Genomic DNA, 15,949 nt, shown 5'->3' with positions numbered 1-15,949 from the left:
GAAGACAAGGTGTCTTTCAGCAAGCCTTGGTTTCTCAAGAGACATGTTAAGTGGTCAAACACGGACTAACAGATTATAAGGAAATGCATAGATACAGCTCAAGGAATTGAAAGACAGTAAGTGAATCTAATAGCCTAATGAAGGTCAAAGTAGATGCAGTAGCTTTTCTGTGTTCCTTGTCTTAAAATCTATTATCAGTTAACATGTGGATTGAGGTGACCATAAAACAAGTAACTATACAAAACTTTAGAACTGTTACAGAAACTTGATTTCTGGGAAACTGAGATTTTCATCTTCGCAATTAACAAAATCACAATTCTGTGCAAAATTTGAATCAAAAAACATGGGACTTAGATATTTGTCAAGTTGACACCTATTGTACAAGTATTAAAAGCAAAAGAGGAGCAACAGAAGTATAAAGTTAAAACTTAGGCCTGATACTCACTAATAGAAAAAAGCAATAGCAGTAAAGGAAAAAAAGAGCGATAGATTCCAAAGGGAACTAACAGTGATAACCCTTCAAAAGCAGAAAACTCCCTCAAACAACACATTTTAAAGCCAAATATCCTGAAAAATTTTTTAAAAAACCATGGGCACTCAAGCAGAGAAGAGAAGGGGGAGACACTACTGTGGTGGCAATGGTTTTGTAAAAGGAAGCTACTAGTTCTTTATTATCCAGCAAGAACAACATTTCTAGGAACAGACATGTAGGCAAATGGACACTGAAATGCTTATACTCACAAGAACAGCAGAGACCTTGCTTGCCTACTCCAATCAGCATGTTCAAACAAAGATTACAGTAGGCAGGCTTGTTGAAGTGTTTCAATCTCCATACATGCTGCCCATCATCTTTCACATTCTGCACAGGACATAAGAGAAACAGATTTCACTTAATAAAATAAACAGTGAAATATATGTGCCAATAAAAATTGGAGATTGACTCAAGAACATAAAAGACAAGCTGTTACTTCATTTAAGACTCTGCACCAGATCACGGCATAATCATTCTAAATACACAGGCAATGTTACAATAAAAAAATTCTTCAGAAGCTCATGGACATTCATGTGCTTTGAAAACAACTCAGAAAAAGCCATCAGGCTGCTGTTACTACTGCAACACAATGATATCAATGTATCTAGACTGATATGAAACTACAACTAGCATTATTTTTTTTTTTTTTTCTAGAATGATACTAAAAGCAGTGGTGCTGCAGGTCAGAAGGTAAAACTCCCCAAAACAAACAGTAGAAAGTGCTTTCTAAAAACACAAAGATATTATGACTGTCAGAATTAGTTACATATATCAACATATGTGAAACAGGGAAACTAACCACACCAGAGTAACTATTCCCAGCTTTAAATGAAGTTCATCTATACTGCCAATTATCTATCCATTATCTACCCATCTATTTAAGGGTGAGATTTACATTTCAGACCTCTTCTCCAAAAATGGAATTCCTTACATTTAAGGCCAAATTCTTCAGTCAGCTGTTGCAGTATACTCAAATCTTTCATGAAGAAACTGATCAACTCACTGGCACTTACTACTTACGGGCCCGCTGTAATTTAAGTGAAACTCTAAAATATTATCAAATAATTTATTTTTATGAAACTAAGCTTTCTATTCAATGATTCTTTTCTTCCTTCTTAATGGAATAATTCTGAGACCTCTCTGTTTTTTGAAGGTTTAGAAAATGATGTGCAGTTGGCACAGATATTAAATTAATTCTCTAAATTCCTGGCTTCTTGGCAATACTGGCCGTCAGGCTTTTTCCTTTCTGAAATCATCTGAGGTTTTGATTCTAAAAAAACTAGATTAACATAATGTAGTATCATTAGATTTAAAAAAAAAAAATAAATTTCTTTTACCAAATATAACATCCAATGGAACACAACCAGTAAACGTCCATCAGCCGCTTCCTTGTGTGTTGTTGAATCTCTATAGTCTTCTTGGTCATGTTATTGCCAAAAACAATTACCATATAGCTAAAGGAAGTCACACCAATCTCTGTTTCTCAGAAACCACATCAACAGCTGGTTCTTATCCAGTTTCTGATTTCTCACATCAAACTACTATTGCTTGTCATCACACATACACAATATTCCTGACTAGATTTTCAATAATATGATGGTTTGCACTGATGCGAATATTCAGTGTATGTTGTTGAGCATAAATTTTAATAAAAATTTAGTTTTGTACTATATTAGCACATACTGCATGAGTTATGTCCTTAAAAAATCATAACTGCTCTATTCTAGCAGTTAGAAGTTAATACAAGTCAAATACAATGAAGACTTTGTCACCCTTGTGGGCAAAAAGAAAAATCCTGAAACAAAATCAGCACTCCAAGTAATTAAGAATGTTTGGCTCAAAGCTGGGTCTAAGCCAGGACACAACTTTGAATATTTTGCACAAGTTACCAAGAAAGAAAAAAAAAATGGAAGTCCATTAGTATTTTTTCCCCCTCTAGTAAGATATCAAGATCAGAGCATAAGTAATAGCTCCCCCAATATTACCAGCAGGAGTTCAAATGCCATCTCTGACAGCTGGGCAATGTCAGGGTCCCCTTTCTGCAGCAAAAGCACAGCAGATGCCTAATGTGGGATTCTCAGGCTGGCAAAGAGTGTGGAAGTTTTCCAATTTCCCCTGAAGAAGCAGAAATAGATTCTGCAGCTGTGAAGCACTAGAAGCCTGTCAAGCTCCTTCATGACTGGCAGCTGAAGAGGATGTATTCCATTAAACAGACCTCTCTAACTTCTATTTTTCTTCCCATCTTACTACCACATTCCACACATTTTTGATGTATTGTTAAACTGCAATATAGTATGTGAATTTCAAGCTTTCTGAAAGTAGGCAATTACTCATTAAACCACAAAGACCATGTAAATCCTTCTGACTAAAAACAGCAAACAAGGTACACTTCAATTTTAATGTCACTCCGGTCATCAACACATACAGCCCCATAAACCACAAGCACTGAAAATGTGAGCTGACCAGCCTTCCTTAGCAAAATACTTGTTTCTTATGAAAATTAACAGAAATTCAAACTTATGCATAAACTTGCCCCTCTTCTACATTAATTTTGTATTACTTTTTCATTTTCATTTTATTTTTAAAGAATGACCATTATCTGTGAATATGTTGCTTCTTATTTGAACAGAACATATGGTCTAACTTAGCTGGCATTTTCCTTATCAGAAAAACAAACAAGTCTTGATGTGGGTGTTCTGCCAATTAAAACAGTTAGCTGTGTTACAGACTGCAACTGATGCAAATCCATTACATAAACACAATGCACTTTTGGAAAGGAGCAAATTAAATTTTTGCTCTTGTGCACTGCCAAAAATAAGCAATAAAGTGCTGCATATGATTATGCATGCACATAACTTTCTAAAACACTGCCAAGAGGAAAAAAAAAGATATAATATGAAACAAAGCCATCTCAATGCAAGTCTTTAAGTATGAATAAAATCCAACAATTCTGACACATCACTGCATTTACTGACATTAACTCATTTTGCTTCCATATCCTGAGAAAGAGTTTAAAAACAAATAGACATTAAGAAGATCTCAAACCAGGGCAGGTACAGTAAAAATCTCTTCCTCACTTCATTATACACATCACTGAAAATCAAGTCTCCATATGTCATACCCAGACTTTAAAACATAATGACGACAGTAACATTTATTTTGTTAACAACGGTTCTCTTAACTCATGGTCCTGACCCTGCTACTGTGGATTTGATTGCCTAAACTACCTGACCTTAAAAAGCAAGTCAACCATAAAAGAGCCAGGCTTAGAACTAGTGGAAAATTTTATGCTATCACAGACTTTAGCTACACATCCCTAACCTGGTTTAATATTAACTTATGTCAGCTTTTTCGATATTTGTATGTAAGGCAGACAAAGAGATCTTCAAGCTTTTGAGACTTAAAAAAGGTAATGAAATCACAGATAAATTTTGATCCCAGCAAGCATGCCCTCTTAAAATAGCCTCAGAGTGTCAAAAATACCAGAGTATTCCCTTTTTTGTATGGGAAGAGCTAGCAACAAGCATACAAGTGAGAAGGATGTTATGGTGTAGCTGTTATTCTTTCACTGATTATTTTGATTCCATTTATTTTAAAAATATTTACTTGACTTGTTCAAGACAAGTAATTTATTATTACTGATTTTTAGGTATTGTTCAGTCAGTGGGAAGGTGAGAAGAGTTTCCATTAAACTATGCAGCAAACATAGTTTAAAACAAATATAGTTACATTCTATACTCCTCTAGTTGGCTCTCAGCAAAGAATTCTTATGATGTTTTGTTTTGTTCAATTTGCTTTGGGAAGAAAGGGTTTTAAGTCTTTTCTTGGTCAAGTGGAGAGGGAGTAATCTGGCTCAAGAGACATACGATTTGGAAGGGCTTCTCACTTCTAATTTCTGAGATATTCCATGTGTGCGTGTACGCGTGTGTGTGTGTTTGAGAGGTCAGAACAGAACAACAATCTTCCACAGCCTTCATCCACACACTCATCCAGAAATGGAAAAGGGAGCACAAGAGGGAAAATTAAACGGTTTTAAAAAGCTTCATAAATAGCCACGTTATGGAGTTTCCCTGTCCAAAATCCGTAACCATCTGTCATCTGCAGAGACTTCGACGCTGCAGAAATTAAATTATAAATAATGGTAAATCTGCACACCCGCATGAAACACCATTTATTTTACGCCTTATACACAGAAGGGGTTAGTTACTCCTGACTTTTCGCGGGCTTTTTTCAACCTGGAGACAACAGGAGAAGCGGGACTGTAGCAGGGAAAGGCATTCGCGTCGCTCCCGCAGGGCAGCGGCAGCCCGGGCACGGAGCAGCTCGGCCGCCGCAGCCTCCCTCGGCAGGGCCACCGCGCCCTCTGCGGGCCCCGCCGCCGGGCCGGACCGGCAACACCGCTCCCGCTCCCTCCCTTCGGGAACCCGCCGCCGGCCGGGAACCAGCCGGCACGAAGGGAGCGACCCGCAGCTCGGGGGGATCGAGTTTGCTCTCTGCGAGTATGGAAATAGCCTACGGTGCACCGGAACTCGGGCCTGCCACAGAACTCACTTCAGAAAGGACTTCTACAGAAACGTCACTCAGGACAATAAAAGGCCTGACTGCCCTTCTTCCTCGCTGAACAAAAGGAACAGAACTCTATGAAACCGCCCAGGTTTTGAGCAGTCATTCCAAGCTTGGGCATGAAGGGATTACTGATGGTATAAGAGATCCCACTCCGGGCTCGCACGTGTCTGCAAGCCCCTAGTTTGGTTCCATTTTAACATACAGCTCAAATAAGCAAGGCAACAATAATGCAATATACACAAAAACAAGGAGCACTATTCCCAAGTGTGGACTCCCACCAAAACATTCCATCCCACATTTAATCATAAGAGGTTGAAAGCTGCTTTTTTAATTACTTGAGTGCAATTGCATAGTATTTGCTGCTTGAGGATCCAAAGTAAAATTATATGAGTATATCCTTATGATTTAATTGAATGTCTCAATTCAACACAAATATTTGTTCCAGCAAAATTTACCTTGATTCAAAAGGTTAACTGGGTTGAAAGTTACAATTAGTGATTTAAAAGAACTGCCTATTTTCCTTTTTTTTTTTTTTTTTTCAAATTACTGATGATTTTATGAAGCATTTACCGGTTTCAAACTTCTCTCTCAGCTTCGGGCAGCTATTCAGCGACTGTACAGTACCAGGTACAGTGCAACCGTGACATCTAGTGGCCACAGGAGAGGGAATTAAACACTTCCCTAAAATACAGGACTTCTTCAAACACAAGCACTTACGAACTTGCAGTTTAGACTTCCTTTTTGTGCAGTCGCTGACAGAGTCATTTGTTACAGGAAAAGAGACCAAATACCTGTGATATGATTACTTTAAAAGAGAAATCGAGTGCTTCCGTCAAATCATAGTGGAATAATATTGTACAACACGTACCAAAGAGCAAAGTACAATGCTTATGGCTGACAAAACCCATCATTAAGAAGCCTTTTGTGCACAGATTACGAAAGAAATTTTAGGTGATGCTAGGAGAGTCAGTGAGTTAACTCTCCATCTTCTCTTCAATGTTAATCTATTTAAACTAATGCAGAAGCAAAAAAAAGAAAAAAAAAAAAGGGTCAGAAACTTCAAAGGTTTCTACCGTGGAGAAGTAGAAAAAATAGCCTAGTGGTCACTAATGTGCAATAGACCACTTCCCAAAAGAATCAGGAGAACGTAGGGTTGTCTCTGTCCAATTTGTGTTTGGCTGCGAAACTAACTATTGCCTTAAGATGTAAAAATAAATTTGGGAAGTTTGAAGGACTGTGAAAACTCCAGACTGAAGTGTGAGACTCAGCAAAAACACACCTCATACATTTATTACTAAAAATTAAGCCACATAAACACCAATTTCTACATAGTTAACATTTTCTTCACGAGAAGTCTCACTTTACATGAGAGAATTTCTCAGGGAAAAAAAAATCCATGGAATTGGAACAACTAAACTTCAGAGTAAGAATTACATTGTCTTAATAAAGGTTTCAGTAGATGCCATATAGAATGTATTTAGACACTGCTAGTTGGAAAAAGGGTAGTCACTCAATTACAAATGGGTTATACATGTATACAATTCTAAGGTCTTTTATTCTAAAACAAAAGTGTACATGTATCTATCTCAGAACCCCTACAGAAAAAAACCCACCTAATTAAGTTCTTACTTGAAATCCTAATCTTGTATGCAAATTGATTGTTTAGAACATCAACTGCCTTCAAAAGCACCAAAAAATTAAATGCCATTTCTATCCTGGAACATTCTCAGAGATAGAACTCTGTATTTCTAAAGTATACCTTCACAACAACTCCAAAATTAAATCTTAGGAGGAAGGAGAACATAAAGCCCAGCAAAATAAAACAAACTGGGTATTAAGGTTGATTTCCTAGGGAAATTAGACTTTTTTATGCTCTTTGTCCTATTATCTTCATGACTCTAAACTTCACCAGCAACTTTTAAATTAGTTTAGTTATCTCAAATAAATTTCGAGAAATCATGCAAGTCTAGGAAGAAAGCAGGGGGGAAGCAGAGAGAGAGAGAGGGAGAGAGAGAGAGAGAGAGGGAGAGAGCAAAAGGGAAATCAGGCAGATTTCCTTGTTTCTTCTTGGACTTGGTAATAGGCATCAGGCAAACGCTTGTAGCTTACAGCTTACCACTCTTGTCTCTCTCAGAAGAGGATTACTGATGAGGTCAGAGGGCAAAGGCCACAATCTGTGAGTGGTTAGGCGATCTCAAACCCCACTGTTCATAAACACTGACTTGTTCATTCTTCTATTTTTAAACAATATAGTTGCATACTTCACTTAAATGCTCCTTCTTTTTAAATTATTCTGACTAAACCATCTAATACAGTAATAATGTATGTATGCAGTAAAATGATTGAAATTTTATGCAATAAAATTAAATGCAATAAAATGCAATAAAATACTGATTGAAAGGCTTTAAATGTAATATAGAACTTTTACATATCTGACCTTTCTAGGTAGTTATTACAGGAAACTAAGGATTAACTACAAACAGTGTAGCTGAATTCTGAAAGTACTGTGACAAATCTGCAGCTGAAATAAATTATCATAGCTTCACTGATATTACCATGTCAAATTAGACCAGCTGAAGATCTTCTATCCTTCATACAAGCTCTATACAACAGTTAAGTACATTACAGTGTTAATGGACCCCAACCCAAAACAAATATTTCACTCGTATCATAATTTCTTTAAATAAACTGTAGTGACAATTCTTGGTCACTATCATACTAGACAAGCTCTGAACTTGATCTCTTGCATTTAAAATTTTGTAAATGCTGAGTTCAGTACAGAACCAACACTTAAAAGAAGGTGACAGAAGAGTTTGGTTGGTGGGTTCTTTGCGGGTTTTGTTTGGGGTTTTTTGTGGTTTTGCTTTGGGGTTTTGGGGGGTGGGCAGGGGGGGCAGAGGGCAGTAAGTTATATTCATTATTTTCACATACAAATCAGCTTGAGAAAAACCTCAAGATACTAGCATTTATTATTTTATTAGTGAGTCCAAAAGATTTTTATCCTACTCTTCATTACCGTAAAAAGGAGAGAGATAAGATACCCAGAAAGCAGAGTCCTGGGAAGTTAGGTTTGCAAAATCTAACAATGGCAGGCAAAAAAAAAATAAGAGCATTCCACTAATGGGATTGATGCACTGGAATGAAGAGCTTGGATAATACATTAGATGCTGCAAAACCATCAAAATCATGCTATTAGTTTACACTAAATAACAGAAAAGCATTAGGGTTTTATCTTTATTGATTTCACTTTTCAATGTCCTAAAATAGGATTTTATTTGGATTATGTACAAATGGAAGTAGCATATTTTTGCCAGTTTAATGAAAATTTTAAATTTTTTGCTTTTCTCTACATATTATGTGACAGTTTAAAAAATTAACCAGATTTAAACATAAAAAGAAAAATAGGAGGCCTTTTAAAGGGCAATATCTTGTCCTAGTGAGTCATTAGCAAATTACTAGCAAATCAGCTCATATATAGGTAATGGACTTTACACAAACTGTGCTTATTGATAATAAAGATATTTTGCATGCAATTATAATATTTTTTCCACAACTGTACATTTATGTCTGTTACATAATACTAGGAATACTCTTGATGACAGAAACACTGACCCAAGCTGATAACAGGCTGTAGAATTTTGATCACTATTTATGTCTTTTCATGATTTTCTTAGTAAAGCTATGAGAAGCAAGATAAATATCTAATAGCTTGTAAAAATACTCAAAATGATAAAATGTTTGATAAGATAGCTTCTTTCTAACAGCTTTTGCTTTAATATGAAAATAAACTCTACAGAATGATCTGCATTAATTTGTGCCATGATTTTAGGAGTTTCAAATTTAGAAAGAATGAAGAATACTCCCAGAACACCTAAACTATCTGTCATAAAAGAAAAATCTGTACTGAAAATCAGTTGCCTGCTATATTGCTTGCTTGAGAGCATTTGCTGGCCTTTGTTTAGAATAATTCTGTGGAAATAATGGAATTCAGCCTAAAAAAGATCTGTTGTTTGATGAGAGTAATTCAACATTTTTCTTACTCCGTCTCACATATAGAATTAGGGAATTAGTACTACAGGAATCCAGATACATTGAAAGTTACCTTCAATTCAGAGATCTAACTTGCAATTTAATTAATTAGATTTTTCAAGACTTATTTATCTTCAGTTCAATCAACTTGTTTGTTTCATATTTCCCTGCACAAAGTATCAATCTGAGCATTCTTTGTGCAAATAAAATAGCACAGAGCAACTACAGCAGTCTAGATTGCACTAAATGGGGAAAAATAAATATTATCAATTATTTTCAATATGTGAAAATTACTTAAGGAAAGAGATTAAAAAGAGATTAAAAGGCTTTCTTTCTAATAGCAGAAAAGCATTTGAAACCCATGCTTCAATAGCTGAATTCAAAATTAGCTCAAATATAGGACAGCAGGTGGCACTGACGACATGCCAATCTTAAAACAGCTGTGTTGAACTGGTACAAAATTGATCATATTACACCTGTATTACCTTTAATGTAAGGTTGTAAATGTAGAGGGCATAAGCTCATTTTTCACAATACTCTATCCATTGGTGTATTGCTTCAGATTGCTTCTTATTATATTTTACTAATGTCGTTACGGAGATAGAAGATCTTCACAGGGATGTATCATGACAGGACAAGAGCCAGCAATAATTGCTGCAGAAGAAATTCCATCTGCACATATGAACAAAAACTCTTTCCCTTGAGAAAAATTAACACAGGGAAAGTTTGCCCACAGAATTGGTAGAATCCACCTCACTTGAATTACCCAGGCTTAACAGGGCCCTGGATAACTCAATCTGTGGTGCTTCCTTTAATTAGGGACTGGAACAGAAGATCCCCAGAAGTTCTTTCCAACTGAGATTGTTCTTTGACAGTACAATTAGGCCACACAACCCAGTACCATGCTGAGAAGCTTAGACACTACTCCAAGCCAGCTCTAACACACACATGGGCAATAAAACACACTTAACAGATAATATTGCAGCTTAGAATTAACATGTTATTAGCAGGGACAATTATTCAGGTTTTTACAGCTTCCAGCTCCAGAGCCAGCTTATTAGGTGGTGCTTCAAATTTGTCACCGTAGCTGTGACATTGAAGACACACTTCGTTCTTTGCACATCATTCAGCCATAGAAAAGAGGGGTAAAGCAGAGTCATTCTTTATACAGGACCCAGAAAAACTAACCTGAAGGCCACAGTCAGCATCCAAGCATAAACTTCATGCTACTATTTAATACTTACACTTTCCAACCCAAGAAGGACCAAGAGTGGGATTGTTGTCATTCCTCCTTGGATCCACTCTTCTAGGGAAACAGTGCCATCATGATCATAGTCAATTTCTTCCATCATTTCATGAAGAATCTACAGTTTAATGAAAAATCTTGTAAGTTTTAATTTACTATTTCTAGATTCTAATACAGCAACTTGTTAGGACATGTGCAGATCTCCAATTCTCTCATACAAAAAATAAGAAAAGTATTACTTGCATGGTATCTGTAGTCAAATGAGTATGAACAGTTCAAAAAATGAAGTGTCATACTCTTACATTTTATTAACATGTAAAGCTCCCAAACCAACTTGCGTCCTTTGCGCACTCATTCTTAAGAAATTTTCAGAGACAAACCAGTTACGTTACAGAAGTTAATATTACATGTATTGAACATTTCATAGATCAGATTTAAATATCGAAATACTGGTAAAAGTGCTAATTCACAGTAGCCTAGTGGAATACAGGCTATCCTTATTTCCACCTTATTCATCTATGGAATGCCACATAGATATGAAATATCACAGAATTATGACAGCTGTCTCTAGCAACATTAAAAAATTGTGATAAATGCATACTTACTGGACTTAATTCAGTAATATCCCATTCAAGGTATTCTGCAACATGCATCATTTGAGCAATGATATTTTCCAGCTCCTAGAGATGAACGAAAAATTATGATGTAAGGTTATAAAGAAAAATTCTATTGCAAGCAGCTAGTAATTCAACCATATTGCCTTCAGTGACACTATTTTATCAACATCCCTGATGAAATATATCTTACACTGGAAGGTATATTCTCAAGTGAACCTGCTTACTAGCAAAACATGCTGCATGGACTACAAAGCATTCAGGGAGGTGAAATACAGCCCCACAACCAAGTAACTGAAAATAGTCACAGATTCTTCCTTCCTAGTTATCTTTCAAACACCCATGTTTTCATGACCTGATTTCCACCCTGTGTGTGATAAGATCATGTAATGATCTTTAAATTCTATCACGCTAACAAATTGGTTTTTTTACAGTAATTGCATAAATCACAACTTTTATCAGAAACAAGGCATAAAGTGGTTTCTGTAAACTACTACAGATTTATGTTCTTACCACTAGGGTACTGCAATTTCCCTTAATCACATATCACTAGGGCTTTTCTATATCTATATATACAATTTTGCTTTGTAAATATACTCAAATGCTTATCTAGGACCATTCTAAATTCTCATTTGTATCCAGGCATTTAACTCAACTTGGTATTGCCTAAAATTACAGTGTCATTTTTACTTTATACACATATATAATTTTGCTTCCCTATTTCCCCGTAACTTATGGAAATCACCTCCTCTTCCTTAAAAATTCACTCTATGCTGTCTTGCTTCCAGTAGATACAAAAAAGGTAGGGAAAAAAAAGGAAAAAAAAAAAAGAATACTGCTAATAAAACACTTGTTTCTGTTAACTATCAGAAAAAAATAGGAACATCTTTTAAAATTATTTCTATATCTCTGACTTTTCTTCAAACATTTGGCTAGGCTACTCCTTAAAACTTTGCCCTTAATATTGCTCCTCCATTCTTAATAATTACACGGAAGTTATGACATCTCTCCACATAAATCCACTGTGTGACTCTCACACTTTACCCTTTTTAATGAAATCTTCACAAATGATGCTTTCATACACATCTCCTAACAGCATACTAGAACTATTGGAATCGTATTAATGTGATCCATACATAATATCATTAAAAATCAGAAGACTATAGAATAAGATTCCATGATAGCAGTGTTAGCAACTGAAAATTCATCCAGTTGTAGAAGAAGCATACCTCAATGGAAAAGAAAACTCAAATGAATCAAATTCTTATCGACTATATTTTATATTGCTTCTAATAATTCAGGATAAATATAAACTTGATTTGAATTAATGTAGTTTTGTAAAGTTGTACCATGTTGACATACTCTTACAACGCAATACATAAAAAACATTACCGAACTATCCAGGTATCCATTCCCATCTGTATCATACAACCGAAACATAACTGAAAAGAAAACAAGGGGAGAAGGAAACTCAGTTAGAACACACAACAAATACATCTCTTCTTCATAAAAAAACAACTCCAAACCAAAACACAAAACAACTAAGCCTGAGTTCCAAAGAAAGAACAAATATTAACATTTTTGTTTAATGATCAGACTAGCTGTAGACTCAGCAAACAAGATGGATTACGTGAGAGGCTCACTGAGCAACTATCCTGCCACAGTGCCTCAACGAGATATATTAGCCAGAGAGTGCAACTGCACCTTTCCACACCACCACCTTAACAGCTAATTTGGTCTGTGAACTTGATTTTGCTTCCCTCTAGAGATGATCTGTCTTCATGGTGACTACTACCAAAAGGCCCTTTGCTGTGACCTCACCAAACAGAGGATAACACACAATTAGTCACAAACGTTGATAAGCCTGCTTAAATTACAATGCTACTCTCCTTGGCTGCAGCTATCACTATTCAATAGTGATAGAGATTATTTTCTGACCAACTAAATGAAACACGGGATTAATATTTTAAATATCTAATCAGCCAAATCTAACAATAAACATTCATCACAAACTGCCAGCATGACTTCTTCCAGGACCATACTTGCTTCACCAATTTCAAAATGTATTCCCAACATTCTGGGGAATCCCACAGACAAAAAGGTATATTTTGGTATATAAATATATATCCAGAAAAAATATATACTTTCAAGATTGTATCATTACTTGATCCCAGTCAAAAGAAGAGCTACATGCACCAGTACCAAGGTATTTGGAAGCAGCCAGGCATAAAGCATTCATAGGAATACTGTTAGAGGACTAAAAATGGAATCCAGAAGTCTACAAATTTGCCCACTCTACAAAGAGGCCACTCTTTGTCCCTACTTTCATGGACAGTTTGTCAGAGCTCTGAAATCCAAATATCCACCATACTCTTCAAAAGCATATTTTTTTTTTCCCCCTACACCTGTTTTTTAGGTATGAAGAAGTCAGCCCATGTAGAGGTGGTCCCAGGACAATGTAATCCCTTCACAAAGAGCAAAACACAAGTAATCTGTTGTCTAATCAGATGTCTCTGGAAATGGAACATACGACCTATTTAACACTGAGGAATCCTACCACACTGGATCCATAGCAGATGCTGTTACAGTCCAATAAATTTCACACACAAAGCTTACCATAATTTTCAGGAAACAATATAATGAGAAGTGAGGAAATTCTTGGCAATTAGAGAGTAAAGTTCAGAAAGAATTCAATCATTTTTAGACTTAAAGCAAAACATATTCACTGTTACATGTATTGGCTTGTTTTGCTTATATCTTCCATCTTGGGAATGAGTTGATCATCTAACTGTGTGGAAAAAAGGTAGGCACTATACCTTTCTACCACTTCAGCAATTTTTGCTATATACCTTGCACTGCTCTTAAGAGCTGTAATACAAAATTGATGATATTTACAGTTGTACACTATTTCACGCAACAAAGGCCCATGATTCAGCAGGTTACAGGTTAAGAAAACCTATCAAAGTATCCTTCTTTCCCTAGAGTTACCACAGCAAAAATGTTTCCGTGTAAAACAACAGTTAATGCCAAAAGCCACCAGAGATTGGTACTGCCAGCTAGTACGCCTTCCATCAAAGCTTCTCAGAGCTTGACAGCTAATATTGTCTGGCAAAGGTACTATTTACAGTTTCCATAGGGATGAATCACTGAACCATTCAATGGTAACGTTAAAATCATTTGGCTCTCCTTCCTCCTCCTCTGTGATTCTTAGACACTAGTTGAGAGAATGTTTTACAGCAAGTTTTAGCATCTCTGTGACCTTTACCCGCTCCAGAGCAGTAGTGCTTTTTTCCTTTAATGGGAATCAGTAGTTCTAATCAGTTGTTTAAAACCAGAAAATAGAATAATTGTAACTGTTTCACCTTTGTAGAAACAAAGTATTTCCAATTACATACGTATAGGGTAGTAAAAAGGCTCAATATGTGCTCCTGGCTAGAATCTGAAAACTATGCTACTGGTGTGGCATGCAATCTCTTTTCTATTCATACACACCTAAATATTCATGCTCGTGATTTACACACTCTAGGAGGTAAAAAAAACAAAAACAAAACAACAAAATCGAACCAAGAACATGATAAAAACAACCAAACAGGACTTCTGATGCAAACTACAGAGCCCAAGTCCAATTTTCATCTTTCTTTTCCCATCCCACTACTTGATTACACTGACTGGGCATTCAATTTCTATTTCTAGATGGCAATTTAACCTTAAAAAGATGACTTATGTTCTCTTAATGTATCTCTGAGGAATGCTTGGGATTTTCTTTATATTCAGGTCATACATAGATTATGAATAATAGATATGCTGAGCATTCCAAACAGGTGAGGTTCACATTATGCAAGATCTCTACACTCTGAATAGATTAGAAAATCCATTTATCTTCTGGAATATTTATAAATCTGTGAAAATCTGTAGATGATATAGATCCAAAGATGCAACATTATTTTCTCTTAGTGTAATTTATCCTCCAGCCTATATAAAATTTTAATTGAAAGTACCACTTTCATATTCTACTTGTCCTGAATTAAGTTAGCTATGACTCATTTCTTCTAATTTTTGTCACCTGAAAAAAAAAAAAACTATTTGAACTTGGTATTAATATTAATGTTGGCAACTCCAGAACAAACCATTTTTCTTTTTTTCCCTTCATTGCTACAAACTTATAATTTACATTACAGCCACAGTACCTACGGTTTTCAAATTCAGAAAAAGATTTAAATTATCCCATTAATTTATAATGAGAATTCAACTGAAATCAACAGAAAAGTCTTCATACAGTGGTGCAGTATAAGGTGAAATTTAGATACTAAAAAGCAAAAATCTGTCATATATGACAAAGAAGAAAATAAACCATAAAACAACCATACCCAGAATTATATGTAGCAAGCATAACTGACCTTGAATATACAAAATATTTAAGTACCATACACACATTAGATCATGCTCTCTCGCTCCCAAATCATACAGAACAGTCTCTTGCCCATACAGCTCCTACTGCAGAAAGTTAATGGAAAATCCCCATACTGTAATTATCACCTGCTCCTCTCCTCGTCCTTTCCATTGTACCAGCTCCTGATACCAGGAGAGGCAACTGATCTCCATCTCATGCTACGGTCTGTTGCACTGAGCTTCTCAGAGCTCTGGCTTGCATAACTTGCTACCATGCAGCAGTTACTACGCTGTAAGTTAAATTCAGTCCTCAGATCTCAGTTTTTCTGTGCCTGTGTTCTGAATGCACACTCACACACACATTCTCAGATTTTAATCATACCAAAACGGTATTACCAAATTTGGGGGATTTGCTGTGACCTGGCACTACAAAGCCGACAGGTAACAAAACATCAAGGTACTTCAGCAACATGCAACCTAGTAATGAATTTCTTGTTCTGGCAGAAGCAGCCTACTGTTTGCACATCTTATCATACTGAATATTTACTTTCCATATGAGCGTCTGATCCCACA

The 15,949-nt window shown here is 35.9% G+C and overlaps 1 protein-coding gene across 10 annotated transcripts in view; it reads right to left on the bottom strand.

Moving 5' to 3' along the window:
• DGKB (diacylglycerol kinase beta) overlaps positions 1 to 15,949 on the bottom strand; it is a 382,225-nt gene that overhangs the window by 235,417 nt on the left and 130,859 nt on the right. For all 10 annotated transcript variants that reach the window (XM_040076701.2, XM_040076658.2, XM_040076666.2 and 7 more), the window contains 4 exons: positions 12,380 to 12,429; positions 10,979 to 11,053; positions 10,372 to 10,491; positions 742 to 859 (listed from right to left, as the gene is read on the bottom strand). In XM_040076701.2, coding sequence (XP_039932635.1) covers positions 742 to 859; positions 10,372 to 10,491; positions 10,979 to 11,053; positions 12,380 to 12,429 — 363 coding nt within the window. The remainder of the gene's footprint in view (positions 1 to 741; positions 860 to 10,371; positions 10,492 to 10,978; positions 11,054 to 12,379; positions 12,430 to 15,949) is intronic.

Source organism: Hirundo rustica, chromosome 1 (genome assembly GCF_015227805.2).
Source record: "Hirundo rustica isolate bHirRus1 chromosome 1, bHirRus1.pri.v3, whole genome shotgun sequence".
NCBI lineage: Eukaryota > Metazoa > Chordata > Aves > Passeriformes > Hirundinidae > Hirundo > Hirundo rustica.
This window is presented reverse-complemented; position numbering and strand designations above follow the sequence as displayed.